This window comes from Scyliorhinus canicula, chromosome 23 (assembly GCF_902713615.1).
Source record: "Scyliorhinus canicula chromosome 23, sScyCan1.1, whole genome shotgun sequence".
Taxonomy (NCBI): domain Eukaryota; kingdom Metazoa; phylum Chordata; class Chondrichthyes; order Carcharhiniformes; family Scyliorhinidae; genus Scyliorhinus; species Scyliorhinus canicula.
Genome location: NC_052168.1, coordinates 24324963 through 24344087, shown reverse-complemented (window position 1 = coordinate 24344087; position 19125 = coordinate 24324963). Strand labels below are relative to the sequence as shown.

General features: G+C 49.0%; 1 protein-coding gene across 11 annotated transcripts in view; it reads right to left on the bottom strand.

Moving 5' to 3' along the window:
- The window catches only part of LOC119956323 (meiosis inhibitor protein 1), a 536433-nt gene that overhangs the window by 471048 nt on the left and 46260 nt on the right, over positions 1-19125 (bottom strand). For 8 of the 11 annotated variants that reach the window (XR_005458631.1, XM_038783445.1, XM_038783450.1 and 5 more), the window contains exons 3-6: positions 17762-17885; positions 17293-17343; positions 14290-14363; positions 8926-9031 (exon numbers count right to left, since the gene is read on the bottom strand). Coding sequence is in view for 10 of the 11 variants with exons in the window: in XM_038783445.1 (XP_038639373.1) it covers positions 8926-9031; positions 14290-14363; positions 17293-17343; positions 17762-17885 (355 nt within the window). In the remaining variant the exon portion in view is untranslated. Of the gene's footprint in view, positions 1-8925; positions 9032-14289; positions 14364-17292; positions 17344-17761; positions 17886-19125 lie in introns of those variants that run through there. The other 3 variants (XM_038783453.1, XM_038783455.1, XM_038783452.1) reach the window with 2 other exon arrangements.

Sequence of the window (19125 nt, the reverse complement as noted above, 5' to 3'; positions counted from 1 at the left end):
CCGGAGTTTCACCACACTCTCTACCAGAACTCTATGGCAATTCAGGGCCTCAGCAGGAACGGCCCGCTGAGGTTGCATTTAGTCCATTTCCTGCACTGAGGAGCTCTGCTCGCCGGAGAACTCAGTGCAGGAAGAGATCGGGACGCCATTTTTAAATGGTGCCCCACTCTCTCGACCCCACCCCCCCAGCACCACCGCACATTACAGGGCACTCCCAGTTCGACCCCGGTGAGGGAAAAATACCAGCCTGGCACCTTGTCACTGCCAGCCTGGCACACTGACACTGCCCCTGCAAGCTAGTGGTGCCACCTGGGCAGTCAGTGCCAGGCAAATTCCCATGTGGCACTGCCAGGATGCCAAGCTGGCGATGCCAAGGTACCCGGGTGGCACCAGCAGTACCAAGGTGCCACTCTGCCCAGAGGGAAACCATCTGGGAGCCTCTGATCCCCTGGGAGGCCCCACAAAGTGCCATTCCTTCTGATCCTTGTTTATGGCGACCAGCACTGAACGGCGCTCACCCAAGGTCGCCCAGGTGAAGGGGTTAGATCCCAACACCTTGAGTAGATCAGGTAAGTGCAATTTAGGGGGAGAAGAGCAGATTTTCAAAACATAGATCGCGACGTCTCGCAAGATTGCGAGGCGTGGCGAGCTAGGTAGATCCCGAAAGAGGTATCTCCTGGCATCTACCGGTTGAGTTGCTCTGCCTTTCCTCTGTCCTTTTTTTTTGAAATAATTTTTATTGAAAAATTTTGAATTTATACAATAACTCACCTTAGTAAAATACAAAAAATAACAATAATATTAACAATCATAAACATTCGCCCCACCTCCATGAACACAGCATTTTAACAACGCAAATTAACACAATATAAAGTTACAGAATAGATACTACAATAAGGAACACCCCCCCCCACCCCGGGTTGCTGCTGCTATTGACCAAGATCTTTGAGCCAGGAAGTCCAGAAAAGGCTGCCATCGTTTATAGAACCCTTGTATTGATCCTCTCAGGGCAAATTTGACCCTTTCCAGTTTTATAAATCCCGCCATGTCACTGATCCAGGTCTCCACACTTGGGGGCTTTGCATCCTTCCACTGTAGCAGAATCCTTCGATGGGCTACTAGGGACGCAAAGGCCAGGACACCGGCCTCTTTCGCCTCCTGCACTCCCGGCTCTACCGCAACTCCAAAAATCGCAAGTCTCCACCCTGGTTTGACCCTGGATCCAACCACCCTCGACACCGTCCCCGCCACCCCCTTCCAGAATTCTTCCAGTGCTGGGCATGCCCAGAACATATGGGCGTGGTTCGCTGGACTCCCCGAACATCTGGTGCACCTATCCTCACCCCCTAAGAAACTACTCATCCTAGTCCCGAACATGTGGGCCCGGTGCAGCACCTTAAATTGGATGAGACTAAGCCTCGTACGTGAGGAGGAAGAGTTGACTCTCTCCAAGGCATCCGCCCAAGTCCCGTCCTCTATCTGCTCCCCGAGTTCCTCCTCCCATTTAGCCTTCAGCTCCTCCACTGACGACTCCTCCACCTCCTGCATTACCTTATAGATGTCAGACACCTTCCTCTCTCCGACCCACACCCCCGAAAGCACTCTGTCCATCGTCCCCTGCGAGGGCAGCAAAGGGAATCCCTCTACCTGTCGCCTAGCAAACGCCTTTACCTGCAAGTATCTGAACATGTTCCCTTGGGGAAGGCCAAATTTATCTTCCAGTTCCCCCAGGCCCGCAAACCTCCCGCCAATAAACAGGTCCCTCAATTTGCTGATGCCCGCCCTTTGCCACCCCCTAAATCCCCCATCCTTGTTCCCCGGGATGAACCGATGGTTGCCACCCAGTGGAGCCTCCATCGAGCCCCCTGTTTCCCCCCTCTGCCGCCTCCACTGTCCCCAGATTCTTAGGGTCGCCGCCACCACCGGGCTCGTGGTAAACCTCTTAGGGGAGAGCGGCAACGGCGCCGTTACCATGGCACCCAGGCTCGTACCTCTACATGACGCCATCTCCATTCTTTCTCACGCCGCCCCCACCCCCCCTCCATCACCCATTTACGCACCATTGACACATTGGCCGCCCAATAGTACCCCAGAAGGTTGAGCAACGCCAGCCCGCCTCTATCCCTCCCTCGCTCCAGGAACACCCTCTTCACTCTCGGAGTCCCATGCGCCCACACAAAGCTCAAAATACTGCTAGTCACTCTCCTAAAGAAGGCCCTGGGGATAAAGATGGGCAGGCACTGAAAGAGGAACAAGAACCTCGGAAGCACCGTCATTTTGACGGACTGTACCCTCCCCGCAAACGATAATGGCAGCATGTCCCACCTCTTGAACTCCTCCTCCATCTGATCCAGAAGTCTGGTGAAATTATGCTTGTGAAGAGTCCCCCAGTCCCTGGCCACCTGCACCCCCAGGTACCTAAAGCTCTCCCCTGCCCGCCTAAGCGGGAGCCTACCAATTCCTTCCTCCTGGTCTCCAGGGTGCACCACAAACACCTCATTCTTGCCTAAATTTAATTTATAACCTGAAAAGGTCCCAAACTCAGCTAGCAACTCCATCACCCCCGGCATCCCTCCCACCGGGTCCGCCACATACAGTAACAGGTCATCGGCATACAACGACACCCTATGTTCCTCTCCACCTCGCACCAAGCCTCTCCACCTCTCTGAATCCCTCAACGCCATCGCCAGCGGCTCGATTGCCAGTGCACACAACAAGGGGGACAGGGGGCAACCCTGCCTGGTCCCTCGGTAAAGCCGGAAGTACTCCGACCTCCTCCTATTCGTGGCCACGCATGCCATCGGGGCCTCATATAGCAGCCTTACCCATCTAATGAACCCTTCACCAAATCCAAACCTCCCCAACACCTCCCATAGGTACCCTCACTCCACTCTATCGAAGGCCTTCTCCGCATCCAGCGCCACCACTATCTCTGCCTCCCCCTCAATCGCCGGCATCATGATGACATTCAACAATCTCCGCACATTCGTATTCAGCTGCCTTCCCTTCACAAAATCTGTCTGGTCCTCGTGCACAACCCCTGGCACACAGTCCTCTATCCTGGTGGCCAGGATTTTTGCCAGCACCTTAGCATCCACGTTGAGGAGAGATATGGGCATGTATGAACCACACTGCTGGGGGTCCTTGTCCCTCTTTAAAATTAACGAGATCAGCACCCGCGACATCGTCGGGGGCAATGTCCCCCCTTCCCACGCTTCGTTGAGTGTCCGCACCAGCAAGGGGCCCACTAGGTCCACAAACTTTTTATAAAATTCCACCGGGAACCCATCCGGCCCGGGTGCCTTCCCTGACTGCATCTGCCCGATCCCCTTAACTAGCTCCTCCAGCTCAATCGGTGCACCCAACCCCTCCACCTTCTCCACCTGCACCTTTGGGAAAGAAAGTCCGTCAAGGAACCTCTCCATTTCCCTCCTCTCCCCCGTTGGCTCCGACCGGTACAGTTCCCCGTAAAAGTCCTTGAAGACCTCATTCACCTCTCCCCCCTTCCGCACCACATTCCCACTCTTATCTCTCACTCCAGCAATTTCCTTAGCTGCATCCCACTTGCGGAGCTGATGAGCCAGCATCCTACTCGCCTTTTCACCATGTTCGTACACTGCCCCTTGTGCCTTCCTCCACTGTGCCTCCGCCTTTCTAGTGGTCAGCAAATCAAATTTAGCCTGCAGGCTGCGCCTCTCCCCCAACAGTCCCTCCTCTGGTGCCTCTGCATACCTCCTGTCCACCTCCAGCATCTTTCCCACCAGTCTATCCCTCTCACTCCTCTCCCTGTGTGCCCAGATGGATATCAGCTCCCCACAAATCACTGCCTGCAGGGCTTCCCAGACCATCCCCACCTGAACCTCCCCCGTATCATTCACCTCGAGGTACCCCTCAATACTTGCCCGGACCCTCCTACACACCTCCTCCTCCGCCAACAACCCCACATCCAACCGCCACAACGGGCGCTGGTCCCGCACCTCCCCCATCTCTAACTCTATCCAATGCGGAGCGTCGTCGGAGATTGCAATGGCCTAATACTCGGCCTCCTCCACTCTCGGAATCAGTCCCCTACTCACCACGAAGAAATCTATCCGAGAGTAGACCCTATGTACGTGGGAGAAGAAAGAGTACTCGCGTGCCCTCGGCCTCACAAACCTCCATGGATCCACCCCACCCATCTGGTCCATAAACCCTCAGGTGGGTCTCCTGAGGCATTGCCACATCTGCCTTTAGCCCCTTCAGATGAGCCAGTACCCTCGACCGCTTCACCAGCCCATTCAACCCTCTCGCATTCCAGGTGACCAACCGGATCAGAGGGTGTCCCGCCCCCCTCCCCCGTCGACTAGCCATAGCCCGTCGACTGCCCGCCCCAGGCCAGCACCCCCTGCCCGACCCAGTCCCCACAGCGACAACACCTCACCTCTGTCCCCCCAGCCCCCACCAGCTTCTTCTTGACCCTACCAGCAGCAACCCGGTATTCCCCTTTCCCCCCCTCCCTTCCCCCCCAGGCTAGGAACCCTCCCAGCCGCGAACCGTCCTCCATTGTACTTCCGTGGGTCAGCTAACTTCTGTTGACCCAGGAAACCCCCGCCAATAACCCGACCCCTCCCAAAGTGGGATCATCCCCCAATCTATCCCTCCTCCAGGCACCGCTCCAGCGCGGGGAAGAACCAGTTAAGGCCCCGCCTCCCCCCATCACCGTCTCCGCCCCCCAGCCCCGCAGCGCGGGAAACCAGAGGAAAGCCCGCGCTTTCGCACTGCCCCACCACACCCTTCTGACGCAGCTCCCAAATACCAGCCCCACTCCATACCCCAACCCGACATAGAATACAACAAACCCCCCCGACCCTCCCCGCAAGATACACAACTCAAACAATGCCCCACAGCAAAAAAAACATAGCAGAACAACACCCCCGTAAATAACCCTATCAAAATTGCAAAAGTACAAAAAAAAAGAGAACACAGCAACAGCAGAATCCAGCACTAAAATATTACAGCCGACCCCGCAACCCCCAACCCCTAGTTCAAGTCCAGTTTCTCCGTCCGCACGAAGACCCACGCCTCCTCCGGGAAATCAAAATAATAATGCCGGTCCGAATAAGTTACCCACAGGCGCGCAGGATGTAACATTCCGAACTTTATCTTTTGCCTGTAAAGCACCTCTTTCGTCCGATTAAATCCGGACCGCCGCTTAGCCACCTCCGCACTCCAATCCTGGTAGATCCGTACTACCCCATTCTCCCACTTGCTGCTCTTCACCTTCTTGGCCCAGCGCAGCACACACTCCCGATCATTGAACCGGTGGAACCTCACCAGCACCGCACGCGGGGGTTCATTTTCCTTAGGCCTCCTGGCCAGCACCCTGTGCGCTCCCTCCAGCTCCAAGGGCAGATGGAAAGACCCGGCCCCCACTAGCGAGTTCAGCATTATAGGTTGTCAGGTCCGACCCCTCCAGCCCCTCCGCAAGGCCCAAGATCCGCAGGTTTTTCCGCCTCATGCGGTGATCAAGCTCCTCGAAGCGTTCCTGCCACTTCTTGTGGAGTGCCTCGTGCCCCCCCACCTTACTCACGAGGACCACGGCCTCCTCCTCTCGTTCAGTGGCCTGCGTCTGCAACTCCTTGATGGCAGCACCCTGGGTGGTCTGAATCTCCGACGGCCTGTTTGTTTCCTGCAGAGAGCTCAGTACCTCAGCCTTGAAGTCTGTGAAGCAGCGCAGGAGAGCAGCTTGTTGCTCCTGGGCCCACAGCCTCCACTCCTCTGGAGCTCCTCCGGCTGCCATCTTGGATTCCTTCCCCCGTTTTTTCTGGGGAGCTGCTGTTTTTTCCCCCTTTCCACTCCGAGTTCGAGTCATGGACTGCGGGGAAAGTCGTTCAGCACACCTTCCCCCACCGGGAGACTTCGAAAAATTTCCGTTTTGGGCTCTAAAAAGAGCCGAAAAGTCAGTTTAAAACGGGAGCTCCCAAATGTTTGGCTTCCTACGTCATCGCAGCCACCAGAAGTCCGCCTTTCCTCTATCCTAAGTGATGAGACTGCCTCCTGGTACAAAGCATCCAGGTAATGATCCCCCTCCCTGATGTGTCGCAGTGTCTCCAGCTCAGCTTCCAGCTCAATGACTGAGTCAAAGCTCCTCGAGCAGCTGGCCTGCTGCCCCATGAAGCATGGGCTTATTGTCCTCTCTCAATTCCTTTACTGTTGCCGTTCAGCCAGCTAGCCCAAGTTGGTGTCGTCGTGCTGAGGTTGTGCAGTCCCTCAAGGCCCAGAGCTGCTGAAGGGCATCAACAGCATTTCACCAACCATGCTTCCGCCAGTGGATAAGGAGAATAATTCAGTTTAGTATATACTATTGTAAGTATTTTTGGATAAAGTTGATCTGAAATGGCTTTTAGTGGTGTCTTTTATTTCACTTTTTGACCAAGTGAACATTATGATCAGTAGCAGAGGTGGAATGTTAGGGAATTAGGTCAGATGTTAAGCAGAGGAATACTGCAAGTATCATCTGCCCAAGCCTGGGAGGAGCTGGACAGAAAAGGTTCATGACCACAGTCACTAGCACAGCCAACGGAAATGCGTCCTCATCCTGCTCTCAGACTGCAGTGGCACCTCCTGAATAAAACAGAGGGCGGTATTCTCCGCTCCCGATAAAAATCGGGATGGCCGTCGTGAAATCGGCCGAGGTTCACGACGGCCTCGGGGCCCGCTCCCTGCACCTAATTCACCCCCACCCGCGGGGCTAGGAGCGGGCCTCCGTCTTTCCCGGCCGCGACCTCGTCGTGCCGGAAATGACGCGCAAAACGGCGCATTTGTGAGGTCATCCGCGCATGCGCGGGTTGCCAGTTCCAGCCCGTGCATGCGCGGATGACTTCATCGCACAGACGGGGCGAACCGCGCATGCGCGATGGCCGTCTTTCTCCTCAGCCGCCCGGCAAGACGTGGCGGCTTGATCTTGCCGGGCGGCGGAGGGGAAAGAGTGCGTCCATTTTGGACGCTGGCCGGACGATCGGTGGGCACCGATCGCAGGCCTGTCCCCTCCCGAGCACAGTTGTGGTGCTCCCGTGCCAATTGGGCCCCTAGATGCCCCAAACGGGCATCTGCCGCCCGCTTCACGAATGCAGCAACCAGGTGTGGTTGCTGCCGTGTTGAAACGGGCGTGAAAGGCCGGCCGCTCGGCCCATCAAGCTCGGAGAATCGGCATTCGCCGTGAAAAACGGTGAGCGGCAATTTTTCCGAGCGGGGGGGCGCCAGGGGGGCGTGAAAAATGTCGAGAGGCCCTCCCAAGATTCTCCCACGCCACGTGGGGAGCGGAGAATTCCGCCCAGAGTCTTTTGATGACAATGTTAGAAATTCAGATTCCTTTAAGGACTACCTTCAGAATGAATGGCATGCTTGCCTTCATCGGCCACGGCTTGGGTATAAAAATTGGCAAGTCATGCTGCAACTGTGAAGAATATTAGTTAGACTGCACTTGGAATGTGGTGTTCAATTCTGGTCGCCCCACTACCAGAAGGATGTGTAGGCTTTGGAGAGGGTACAGAGGAGGTTTACCAGGATGTTGCCTGGTATGAAGGGGATTAGCTAAGAGGAGAGGTTGGATAAGCTCAGTTGGTTCTCACAGCAACGACGGAGGTTGAGGGGCAACCTGATAGAAGTCAACAAAATATGAGGGGCACGGACAGAGTGGATAGCCAGAAGCTTTTTTCCTGCGTGGAAGAGTCAATTACTAGGGAACATAGGTTTTAAGGTGGGAGAGGCAAAGCTTAGAGGAGATAGCTGACCCAGCGCCTGGAACGCGCTGCCGGAGGAGGTGCAAGCAGGTACATAAGTGACGTTTAAGGGGCGTCTTGACAAATACATGAATAGGATGGGAATTTTTCTTTGTGCCTTTAGTGTTTTATCCTCACCCTCAGCTGTGCAGACCAACACAAAGAAGTTAATTAGCAAGTCCACAATTTCGGGAATCCAATGACAATACATCCTGCACTTGTCACTAACGGACTACATTACTCTTCGTCACCCATTCTCTTCATATATTTGCAAAACGTTTCACTGTTGTCTTTAATATTTCTTTTCTCATATTCAATATCACACCAAATAGGGAAATCTATCAGGAAATGATAGTGGGTATTAAAATCTCTTTGAAAAAAATAAAGAAATTAAAAAGTGATTATGAACTTTTAAAATGCAACAAACAAACAAAAATCATGATTGTCCTCCCACATTTGGGACCTGTATCTGAATCCAAACTTACAGGACTACTGACCAGAAGACATGTTCTGCCTGGCTATCTGATCTGTCTGTCCATTCTGAAGGTCATCACTCACTACCAAGCTTCTGGCAAGGTGTGGATGCCAATTAGCCACTATTAAGTGGTGCAGATGCTGACTCAGCTGGCAAAAAGGCAGGTCCAGAAAGGTGAAGGGAGGGGAGAAAAAGAATGATCACAGAAGTGGGGGAGTGAGGCGCTTTATAGTCTGCTAAAATGGCAATCAAGATCACGGTGCAACATATACACTTTATGTGCTATATGGGCTTAAAGATGGAACTCCTGGCTCTTGGCAGAAACTCTTTAAGGATAGCAACCAAGTTAAATTCTGTCTGAAAGGCCTTCATCTGCTTACCAGCTGTCAAAGTTAAAATGAAGGTCGTTCAGTTTTCACTCAGTTCCCAATAGGCATGAGAGCTAAGCACAACAATTTTCATAATTTATTATTGATTGGCTGTCTGACTAAGATGGAAAATGCCTCACTGTTGTAATGAATTTTTCTTATGTCCCTGGCATTAAAAATACTAATCGGGTAGAACAGATGAGGGCAGTGAAATTATCCAGTAGTCTTACTGATCTGCAAAATCTGATAATGCGTCATTTTGAAAATTATTGTTCATTGTGATGTTTATTATATGGCACTACATCTTTCTCTGAATACTCACTATACTCCTGGATCAACTTCTCTGCGAGGAATGGGATGGTGAGTAACAGTTTACCCAACAGTTTAAATACTGGTAAACTCTTCCTCATACTGTTTTTTTCTGACAACTGGTTAAAAGGATAAACAGAATATCAATCATTCTTAAAATGTACGTCGCAATCCCATTCTACTTACTCCAACTGTAAAGATAATTGAGCTAATTTATGACACATGTTTGCCTGCAAGACCTGTTCCCACATTCACTGACCTGTGGCCTAACTCCATATACTCTCCTTTGCACCATATTCCTTTGGTTAATAAAAATGTATCAGTCTCAGATTTAAAGTTTTTTTTTAAAAGTAAGAGTACCCAATTCATTTTTCTAAATAAGGGGCAATTTAGCGTAGCCAATCCACCTACTCCGCACATCTTTGGGTTGTGGGGCGAAACCCACGCAAACACGGGGAGAATGTCCAAACTCCACACGGACAGTGACCCAGAGTTGGGATCGAACCTACAACCTTGGTGCCGTGAGGCTGCAGTGCCAATCACTGCGCCACTATGCTGCCCAGATTTGAAGTTAATAGCTGCGTTAGCATCGCTTGTCCTTTGTGGTAAACAGTTCCAGACTTCACGTAATCTTTGTTCACAGAAATGTTTCCTGAGCATTTCTGAAAAGTCCACCTCTAATACTTAAAAGACTCTGCCCCAAAGCCCTACATCTTCAATTCCAGAGAACCATTTGGTGAAGGATGGAACTCAGGCCATTCTTTACATACTGTTACATATACACTGTGTTACATTTACTTACAGAGTTGCACATTACAAGCATACACCTCCTAACCCAACAAGTACAATTTTGAATTCATGGGTGGCTCAAGTGAATGCTCAGTTAATGCCCATCATCTGCTTACAATTAAATACAAGTTATATACAATAAACATCAGGGGGGCGATTCGCCAATATGGACCCCAAGTGTTCGCGCCATCGTGAACGCCGTCGCGTTTCACGACGGCGCGAACCGGGTCGAGGTACAACCAGGGGCAGCAGGGTAGCATGGTGGTTAGCATAAATGCTTCACAGCTCCAGGGTCCCATGTTCGATTCCCGGCTGGGTCACTGTCTGTGTGGAGTCTGCACGTTCTCCCCGTGTCTGCGTGGGTTTCCTCCGGGTGCTCCGGTTTCCTCCCACAGTCCAAAGATGTGCAGGTTAGGTGGATTGGCCGTGCTAAATTGCCCGTAGTGTCCTAATAAAAGTAAGGTTAAGGGGGGGGTTGTTGGGTTACGGGTATAGGGTGGATACGTGGGTTTGAGTAGGGTGATCATGGCTCGGCACAACATTGAGGGCCGAAGGGCCTGTTCTGTGCTGTACAGTTCTATATATAATTCTGGCCCCCACAAATGGGCACCACGCCAACCTGCGCATGCGCGGGGGACTTCTTTCGTGCGCCGGCACCGACTCAACATGGAGTCGGTGTTCAGGGGCCGGTGGTGCCAGGAAGTAAGTCCGGGGGAGGGGGACAGGCCGGCCCGTCGATCGGTGTGCCCCCATCGCGGGCCAGACCCCAATGGATGCCCCACCGCCAGTGAGAAGCCCCCTCCCCCCCCCCTCCCCACAGGCCGCCCCCCGATCGTTCCCACCAGCAGCGACCAGGTGTGAACGGCGCCGGTGGGAATCGGTGGCCCCGCCAATTCCAGCAGCCAAGCGCGCCGGCGCAAATGGCACCGATTCTCCACACCTCGGAGAATTGCGTGCCGGCGTCGGGGTGTCATGGCACGGTTGCGGGGCTCGGAGAATTACCTTCAAGATTCCCCAAACCATGGAAGTAGTTTCTCTATCTATCATATCAATACCCCTTCAATCAAATCACCCTGTGATTCTGTAACCTTCTAGATTCCAGGGAGTACAATGCTAGTTTGTGTAAACTCTCCTCAGAATTTAACCTTGGGAATCCAGGTATCATTCGGGTCAATATCTGCTGCACTCCCATCAGCCGAGAGCTGCTCACAGTGCTGCAGATGTGGTACAACCAAGGCTTTGTAATCTGTAGCATAATTTCTATCCCCTTGTTCTCTCGTCCTTTATGTGGACCTATATTCCATAACCTTTTTGATTGCTTTCTGCATCTGACCATGACACTACAATGACCTATGTGCATTCAGCACCAAGTCTCTTTTGTACTTCTAGTTTTTTTTTTACCATTTGCAAAGTACTCTGTTCTATTCTTTTTAAGTTCAAAGTGGGTGATCTCACATATGCCTACATTGAAATCTATTTGCCACATCACAGTGCCAAGGACCCAGGTTCAATCCAGCCTTGGGTGACTGTGTGAAGTTTGCACGTTCTCCCCGTGTCTGCTTGGGTTTCCTCACTATGCTCCGGTTTCCTCCCACAGCCCAAAGGTGTGCAGAGTGGGTGGATTTGCCATGCTAAATTGCCTGTTAGCGTTCACAGATGTACAGATTAGGTGGGGTTATGGGGATAAAGCGGGGATCTGTGCCGTGGTGGAGTGTTCTTTCAGAGGGTGGGTGCCGAATGACCTTCTTCTGCCATGTCGGAATTCTATGATTCTATTTTTGAAATGATATAGGACCCAAAGAAACGGATTGTCAATTTGTAGATGATGATTGCGGCCGCAATGTGCGATATTATGGTGGACAATAGGAAAATTTTAAAGTAAGTTAGCAACACTGAAGGAAGACTAAGCACCAAGGTTCAACAGGATACAAACTAGGATCCTGTTGAGAGAGGAAATTGCTGAGACTCTAGAAATTAACTTCAGGGGTTTATTTGATTTGATTTGATTTATTGTCACATGTACTGAAGTACAATGAAAAGTATTTTTCTGCGGCCGAGGGAACATACACAGTACGTACATAGTAGACAAAAGAATAATCAACAGAGAACATTGACAAATGGTACATCGACAAACAGTGATTGGTTACAGTGCGGAACAAGGGGCCAAGCAAAGCAAACAAAGCAAATACATGAGCAAGAGCAGCATAGGCGTCGTGAATAGTGTTGTTACAGGGAACAGATCAGTCCGAGGGGGAGTCGTTGAGGAGTCTTGTAGCTGTGGGGAAGAAGCTGTTCCTATGTCTACATGTGTGAGTCTTCAGACTTCCGTACCTTATGCCTGATGGAATGGTCTGAAAGAAGGCAATGCCTGGGTGGGGGTCTCTGATAATGCTGTCTGCTTTCCTGAGGCAGCAGGAGGTATATACAGAATCAATGTGGGGGTGGCAAGCTTGTGTGATGCGTTGGGCTGAGTTCACCACACTCTGCAGTTTCTTGCGATCTTGGACTGAGCAGTTGGCATACCAAGCTGTGATGCAGCCGGATGGAATGCTCCCTATCGCACATTTGTAGAAGTTTGTGAGAGTCGATGCAGACGTGCCAAATTTCTTTAGCTTCCGTAGGAAGTCGAGACGTTGTTCGGCTTTCTTGACTGCCAGGACAGGCTGTTGGTGATGGTGACTCCCAGGAACTTAAAGCTATCGACCATCTCCACTTTGGAGCCATTGATGCAGACTGGAGTATGTGCCATTCTACGCTTCCTGAAGTCGATGATCAGTTTCTTGGTCTTTCCAACATTTAGAGAGAGGTTGTTTTCGGTACACCATGCAACCATGTGATTTATCTCCCTCCTGTAGTTTGATTCGTCGTTGTTTGAGATACATTTGGGATTGTTTGATATTCAGTGTGAATGTGCGCCAGAAGACTAAAAATTGGCCAAAGTAGACCCATTTTTGAAAGGAAGATAGAGAAACATGTGTAATTACAGACTAGTTAGTTTAAAATGTATGAAGGTAAACAGAACTCCAAGTCTTTAAGTAAGGATGAAATTCAGCAGGGTAGCATGGTGGTTAGCATAAATGCTTCACAGCTCCAGGGTCCCAGGTTCGATTCCCGGCTGGGTCACTGTCTGTGTGGAGTCTGCACGTCCTCCCCCTGTGTGCGTGGGTTTCCTCCGGGTGCTCCGGTTTCCTCCCACAGTCCAAAGATGTGCAGGTTAGGTGGATTGGCCATGCTAAATTGCCCGTAGTGTCCTAATAAAAGTAAGGTTAAGGGGGGGTTGTTGGGTTACGGGTATAGGGTGGATACGTGGGTTTGAGTAGGGTGATCATGGCTCGGCACAACATTGAGGGCCGAAGGGCCTGTTCTGTGCTGTACTGTTCTATGTTCTATCTAGATGAAGAGAAAATAGTTGGAAATAGCCAATAGGGTTTCCGAAGGGACAACTGCACTTGAAAAATCTCAGAATTCTTTAAAGAGAAAACAGAAAAGGGAGCTGGGCAAAATACAGGTAGTGACCATGAAATTTCAGAAAGCTTATAGAAGATTATGGAATTTCAGAACTGACAGCAAATTTCTACTCCATTCTAACAAATTTTAATCCAAAGAGTAGGGATTACAGTAGTGTTCTTTCACTGGACTCAGCTCTGGATCCATTGAGTGCGTCTAGAGGGAGTAGCTTGAAAATTTGTTTATTATCAAAATGGGAAGCTTAAAATTAAAGAATCCCTGCAATGCAGAAGGAGGCCATTTGGATCATCGAGTCCTAACAGCCCTTGGAAAGAGCACCAACATAAGGCCACGCTTCCCACCTATCCCCGTAACACAGTAATCCCACCTAACCTTTTGGACACTAAGGGACAATTAATCATGGCAAATCCACCAAACCTGCACATCTTTGGAATGTGGGAGGAAATCAGAGCACCCGGAGGAAACCCACAGGGAGAATGTGCAACTCCACACAGGCAGTGACCCTAGGCTGGGATCAAACCCGGTCCTAGGCACTTCAAAGCAGCAGTGCAAACCACTGTGCCACCTTGCCATCCTAAAATTAATTAAAGTTAAATGGCTAGAAGACAAAAGGAATCTGCAACAGAAAGATTGCTAAACTGGGGAAATGGACTAAAAGTAGAGGTTGAATTGAATCATAGAAAACGATGAAGAGATGCATTTCAGTAAAAGAAAAGCAGCAATTATACTCTGAATGGAAGTAGGTTTGGTGCTCAGTGGGAGAGCAGAGTAATTTGGAGTACAAGTTCATTTGACAGTAAAGGCACCAACTCTGGTAAGGCTCTGAAAATGAAGTTAATATCATAAAAGGCATACAATATAATAACAAATGGTAATTATGAACCTAATGTGTACAGTTTTGGGCTCCACACGAAAGGAAGTATTTAGAGATTTGAAAAATGTGGGTTTTATTGTGAGAACAATACAGGTTGTGAGCAATATGCTTGCAAGTGTTTAAACGTATTTCTAAAAAGGTAAATCTTTCAAGGAAGAATGTGCTGTATGCTATTTCAATACTTTTTTCAGCTAACTATCATTATGAAAATATTGTGACATATCTTTCATCTATGCAATTACTGACCTGTTTCTGGCATTCTTCCAGCACACAGCACACAAACTGCTCTGACTTCAATTCTGCAGTAAGAAGTGCAAGAACTAAAAGAAATGCAAATATATTAGCAAATATTGGTTAAACTCAATGAATCACTTCTATTTTCCTGGATCAAGGCATGATTTTGTGAGGCTCTACAAGAATTACGAGTGTACTTCAATGACAGTATTCAATACTCGTTGCAAAAGGAATCCATCTGCACTGACTGAAGATAAAGTCCGGCACTATTCTCACTGCTCCACCGGGGGCGGGGGGGGGGGGGGGGGGGGGGGGGGGGGGGGGCGCATAGCACTGGAGGCATTAGTGATGGTGTTGTCAACGCGAAAGGCACCATATTTCGGCGGTGGCGGGGAACCAGAAGTCCCTTGTGGATTACCCGCTGTAGGAAGTGTGATCAGGTGTCAGGGATAGAAGTTCCAGAATCTGGACCCAAGGCCCCAGCAACAGTGTCACAAAGGTTTAATGACTTGACACAGATGTCATCTTCTGGCATCTCCTATCCACCACACCGCCAGCCTCTAATGCTGATCAATGCACCACAGTCCCATCTCTCATACAGCAGCACTCCTTGTCACTCAGGACTGACGTCTCCACATAGCTCCAGCTATTTAACAATGGCACAGAATCCCTACCATGCAGAAGGAGGCTATTCAGACCGTCAAGTCTGCACCGAGCCTATGAAAGAGCACCTAGGCCCATTCCTCCACCCTCCGCCTGCAACCCCACCCAACATGCATATCTTTGGACACTAAGGGACAATTTAGCACGGCCAATCCACCGAACCTGCACATCTTTGGACACTAAGGGGCAATGTATTATTCCTTGTGTCTGAATAAAGCTCATAGTCTCACAGTTGAAGTAGATGCTTTATTGTGAGTTAGTTCTCTCTCCAGCGCTTATACTATTTGTTACATCTGAGCTGTCTGTCTGTGTCCTGCTCACCAACTGCCGTTCCTGTGTAGCGTGCCCTTTGAATTCCTGTGTGTCTATCTTATACATCTATGGTGCTCCCTCTAGTGGCTACTTAGTTGTAGTGTATTTATATTAACCCCTTGTGTACAGTGATGCATATCACTACAAGGGGAATTTAGCACGGCCAATCCATCTAACCTTCACATCTTTCGACTGTGTGAGCAAACTGGAGCATCATGAGGAAACTCACATAGACACAGGGAGAACATGCAGACTCCACACAGTGTGGTTGAAATTGAACCTGGGTGTCTAGTGCTGTGAGGCAGCAGAGCTAACTATTGAATATCAGAAACATCACCCAACCAGAGTACTAGACAATCACTGACATTATAGCCTCTCTCTTGTCAGACAAGGTGCCATGTGATAGAAAGGAGAAAAGCAGAACTATCAGGGGTGGACAGGATACCTGCACTTCATAAGCCCTATGGAGGAGCAATAATTATATATCCTTTAAATTTTGTAGGGCTGCCTGACGCAGCCAGGCCAAGAACAAAGGATGGTTCTTCTGCCAGCTCACCAGAGGGCAAGGTTACTCTACTATATACAATTTAGCATTAATGAGATGCTGGGCACATTGGCTGGTATACCAGACAGCCTCCTGTCAAGTGGTATGGAGATGCCTAGCTACAAGTTGTCAACTCTTGCCCTCTTACAAACTCTTGCAAATGGAATTTTGTCCTTCATTGCTAGAGGGATGGAGTTTAAGACTAGGGAAGTTATGTTGCAATTGTATAAGGTGTTAGTGAGGCCACACCTGGAGTATTGTGTTCAGTTTTGGTCTCCTTACTTGAGAAAGGACGTACTGGCACTGGACGGTGTGCAGAGGAGATTCACTAGGTTAATCTCAGAGCTGAAGGGGTTGGAGTATGAAGAGAGGTTGAGTAGACTGGGACTGTACTCGTTGGAATTTAGAAGGATGAGGGGGGATCTTATAGAAACATTTAAAATTATGAAGGGAATAGATAGGATAGATGCGGGCAGGTTGTTTCCACTGGCAGGTGAAAGCAGAACTAGGGGACATAGCCTCAAAATAAGGGGAAGTAGATTTAGGACTGAGTTTAGGAGGAACTTTTTCACCCAAAGGGTTGTGAATCTATGGAATTCCTTGCCCAGTGAAGCAGTTGAGGCTCCTTCATTACATGTTTTTAAGGTAAAGATAGATAGTTTTTTGAAGAATAAAGGGATTCCTTTATTATGGTGTTCGGGCCGGAAAGTGGAGCTGAGTCCACAAAAGATCAGCCATGATCTCATTGAATGGCGGAGCAGGCTCGAGGAGCCAGATGGCCTACTCCTGCTCCTAGTTCTTATGTTCTCTCGCAGCCTCTGCTCCATATCCAGATTATGCTTCAAAGCCACAGGCACTGCAACTATTCCCTCCATACCTTTGTGTAGCCAGGGCACCTAATGCTCTGCCCACTGTAAGGATGGAGAAACACTTTTTGACAAATCCAGGAACTCGCCACAGCAGCTCCAAAAAAAGTTTGGAGTCCTTCCAGGCACTTTGCAATAGCATAAGTTCTTAAAATTACCTCTCCGGCAATTGAGTTCCTCACCCTCTGCATAGCTCAATACAATATCTGCCATCTTCTATCCGCCCCCCCCCCCCCCCCCCCCCCCCGCCCCCCCGCCCCCCTGCCGCTCTGTGCTTGTTATTTGTAGAGTGTCATGCATGTTTGTCACTGGTTGAATAGATTGTGCCATGTTGGGAGGGATAGCATTGTCTTCAAGGCTTCCAGCTCATGCTGAAGGCACCAACCTGTGTGTCTGTGTGTCCTTCTCACCATGGAAGCCCACATAACGCCACACACCTCAGCAAGTGTCACTAGGGCTCAGTAGCGTCACTGAATGAAATTTATGTCTGTAAAGTCTCAGAACAGGCATATATTTTAAAAGTATATTACCTCATAGGAAAATCAATGAAACAAAGTACCTAGCACTGCAACATGAATCATATGGTACAAAGTGCTGCAGCATGAATCAGAGTAGAACCATCAACATTACCTTCAATCACCAAGTCCAATGAGGCACTGTCTTCAAAATTCTGTAGCAGATCTATTATTAACATAAAACAAAGCATAACTGATAAAATATTTAATACATTTTTAAATTACCACAAAAAATTTGAATAAACTAGAACAGCAAATCACCTAAAAATATTACTTTCAGTGGAACCAGTAAAACTAATATATTATTCCATCTAGAAAATGTGCATACTTTACACTGAAATAAATCTCTTTATGTGTAGTTGAGGCATGTTTTTCTGAGGCTAAGAGTAATGTATATTATTGGGCAGGAGAGAGGGGGCACTAACCACTCTATCAAACCATGCTACACTCAAATCGGAGATGTGACACTGATACAATATAGCTGACGGATTCTGTTCCCTGCTAGCAACAACTTCAAGTGCGAAGCGATTATCAAATAAAAATTACGTGTTAGTATAATGGTCCTGAAAGCACATCAGCCTTACCCAGCAGAGTAACTATGAAGTGGACACACACTCGAGCATCCATCGATAGCACTTCTACCACAGCTTGCGGGAATCTTACCAGAACATTCCGGAAGCAGGTCAGCGTATACGTTTTGCGAACAATCTGAAAAGTAAGCAAGTTAGATCATGGGAAAACTTGCCAGCCGTGTCACCATTTGGGGTTGTCTCAAAATTTCTCATATTTCCCCACTAGTTGAATGTTTAATTTAGCTTTTGATCCTTCAACATCAACAATTCCAGCGAGCTAAAATGTTAATAATGTTTCCTTGACGGAGACTGCCAGACCTGCAAATGCTGCATTCTGTTTTTATTTCAACTTTCCATCCACCACAATATTTTACTCTTGAAATAAATTCTAGTGTTCTGTTTACCAGCACTGTTCAGTGAGTCAGACGATATTTTATTTTGTAGTAATAAAAGGGTTTATCACAGGTACCGATTTACATTAACCAGGTTCACAAAATGATTACAGCCACAGGAGGCAGCCATTCAGTTCACCATGTCTGCACCGGGCTAGTAAATTCCACTTTTACTAAACAGTATCTGGGAAGAAGCAGCTGTTCCCAGTCTATTTTGGTCAGATCCTGCCTTATTTTAATCAAATCTGCCTTTCCCCCAATCCAAAACTGCTTTCTGCAGACCATCATTTTCCTTTTCCACAACAAACTTAAATCGCACTGTGTCGTGGTCGCTATCACTAAAATGCTCCCCCACTCCCACCGCGACACCTATCCGGCTTTGTTCCCCAAAATTAGAAAGAGCAGTGCGCCAACCTTTGTTGGACCTTCTACATATTGACATAAAAATGCATTTCAAGAAATCCACCCCCTCTAAACCCTTTGCACTATGACTATCCCAATTGATATTGGGGAAGCTAAAATCCCCAAATACTATTATTTTTACACAACTCAGTGAATTGTCTACATATCTGCTCCTCTATTGCCCATTGACTGTAGGCCTATAATACAGCCCCAGCAATCTGATTGCCTCTTTGTTCAGTCTACCCACAAAGCTCTACCCACAAAGCCTTATTTGAAGACCCTTCCAAGACATCGTCCAAGGTGGATGTGTAGCTCAGTGAGCTAAGACAGCTGGCTTGTAATGCGGAACAAGACCAGCAGCGTAGGTTCAATTCCCGTACCAGCCTCCCCGAAAAGGCGCCGGAATGTGGCGACTAGGGGCTTTTCACAGTAACTTCATTGAAGCCTACTCGTGACAATAAGCGATTTTCATTTTTCATTTCATTGAATTTGAAGGAAATAAGGTGTTGATTCTGGAGTTTGGCTGCAGGAGTGGAGCTGCTACCATTATCTTAAGTCTGGTATTACTGTGGAGGAAGAACC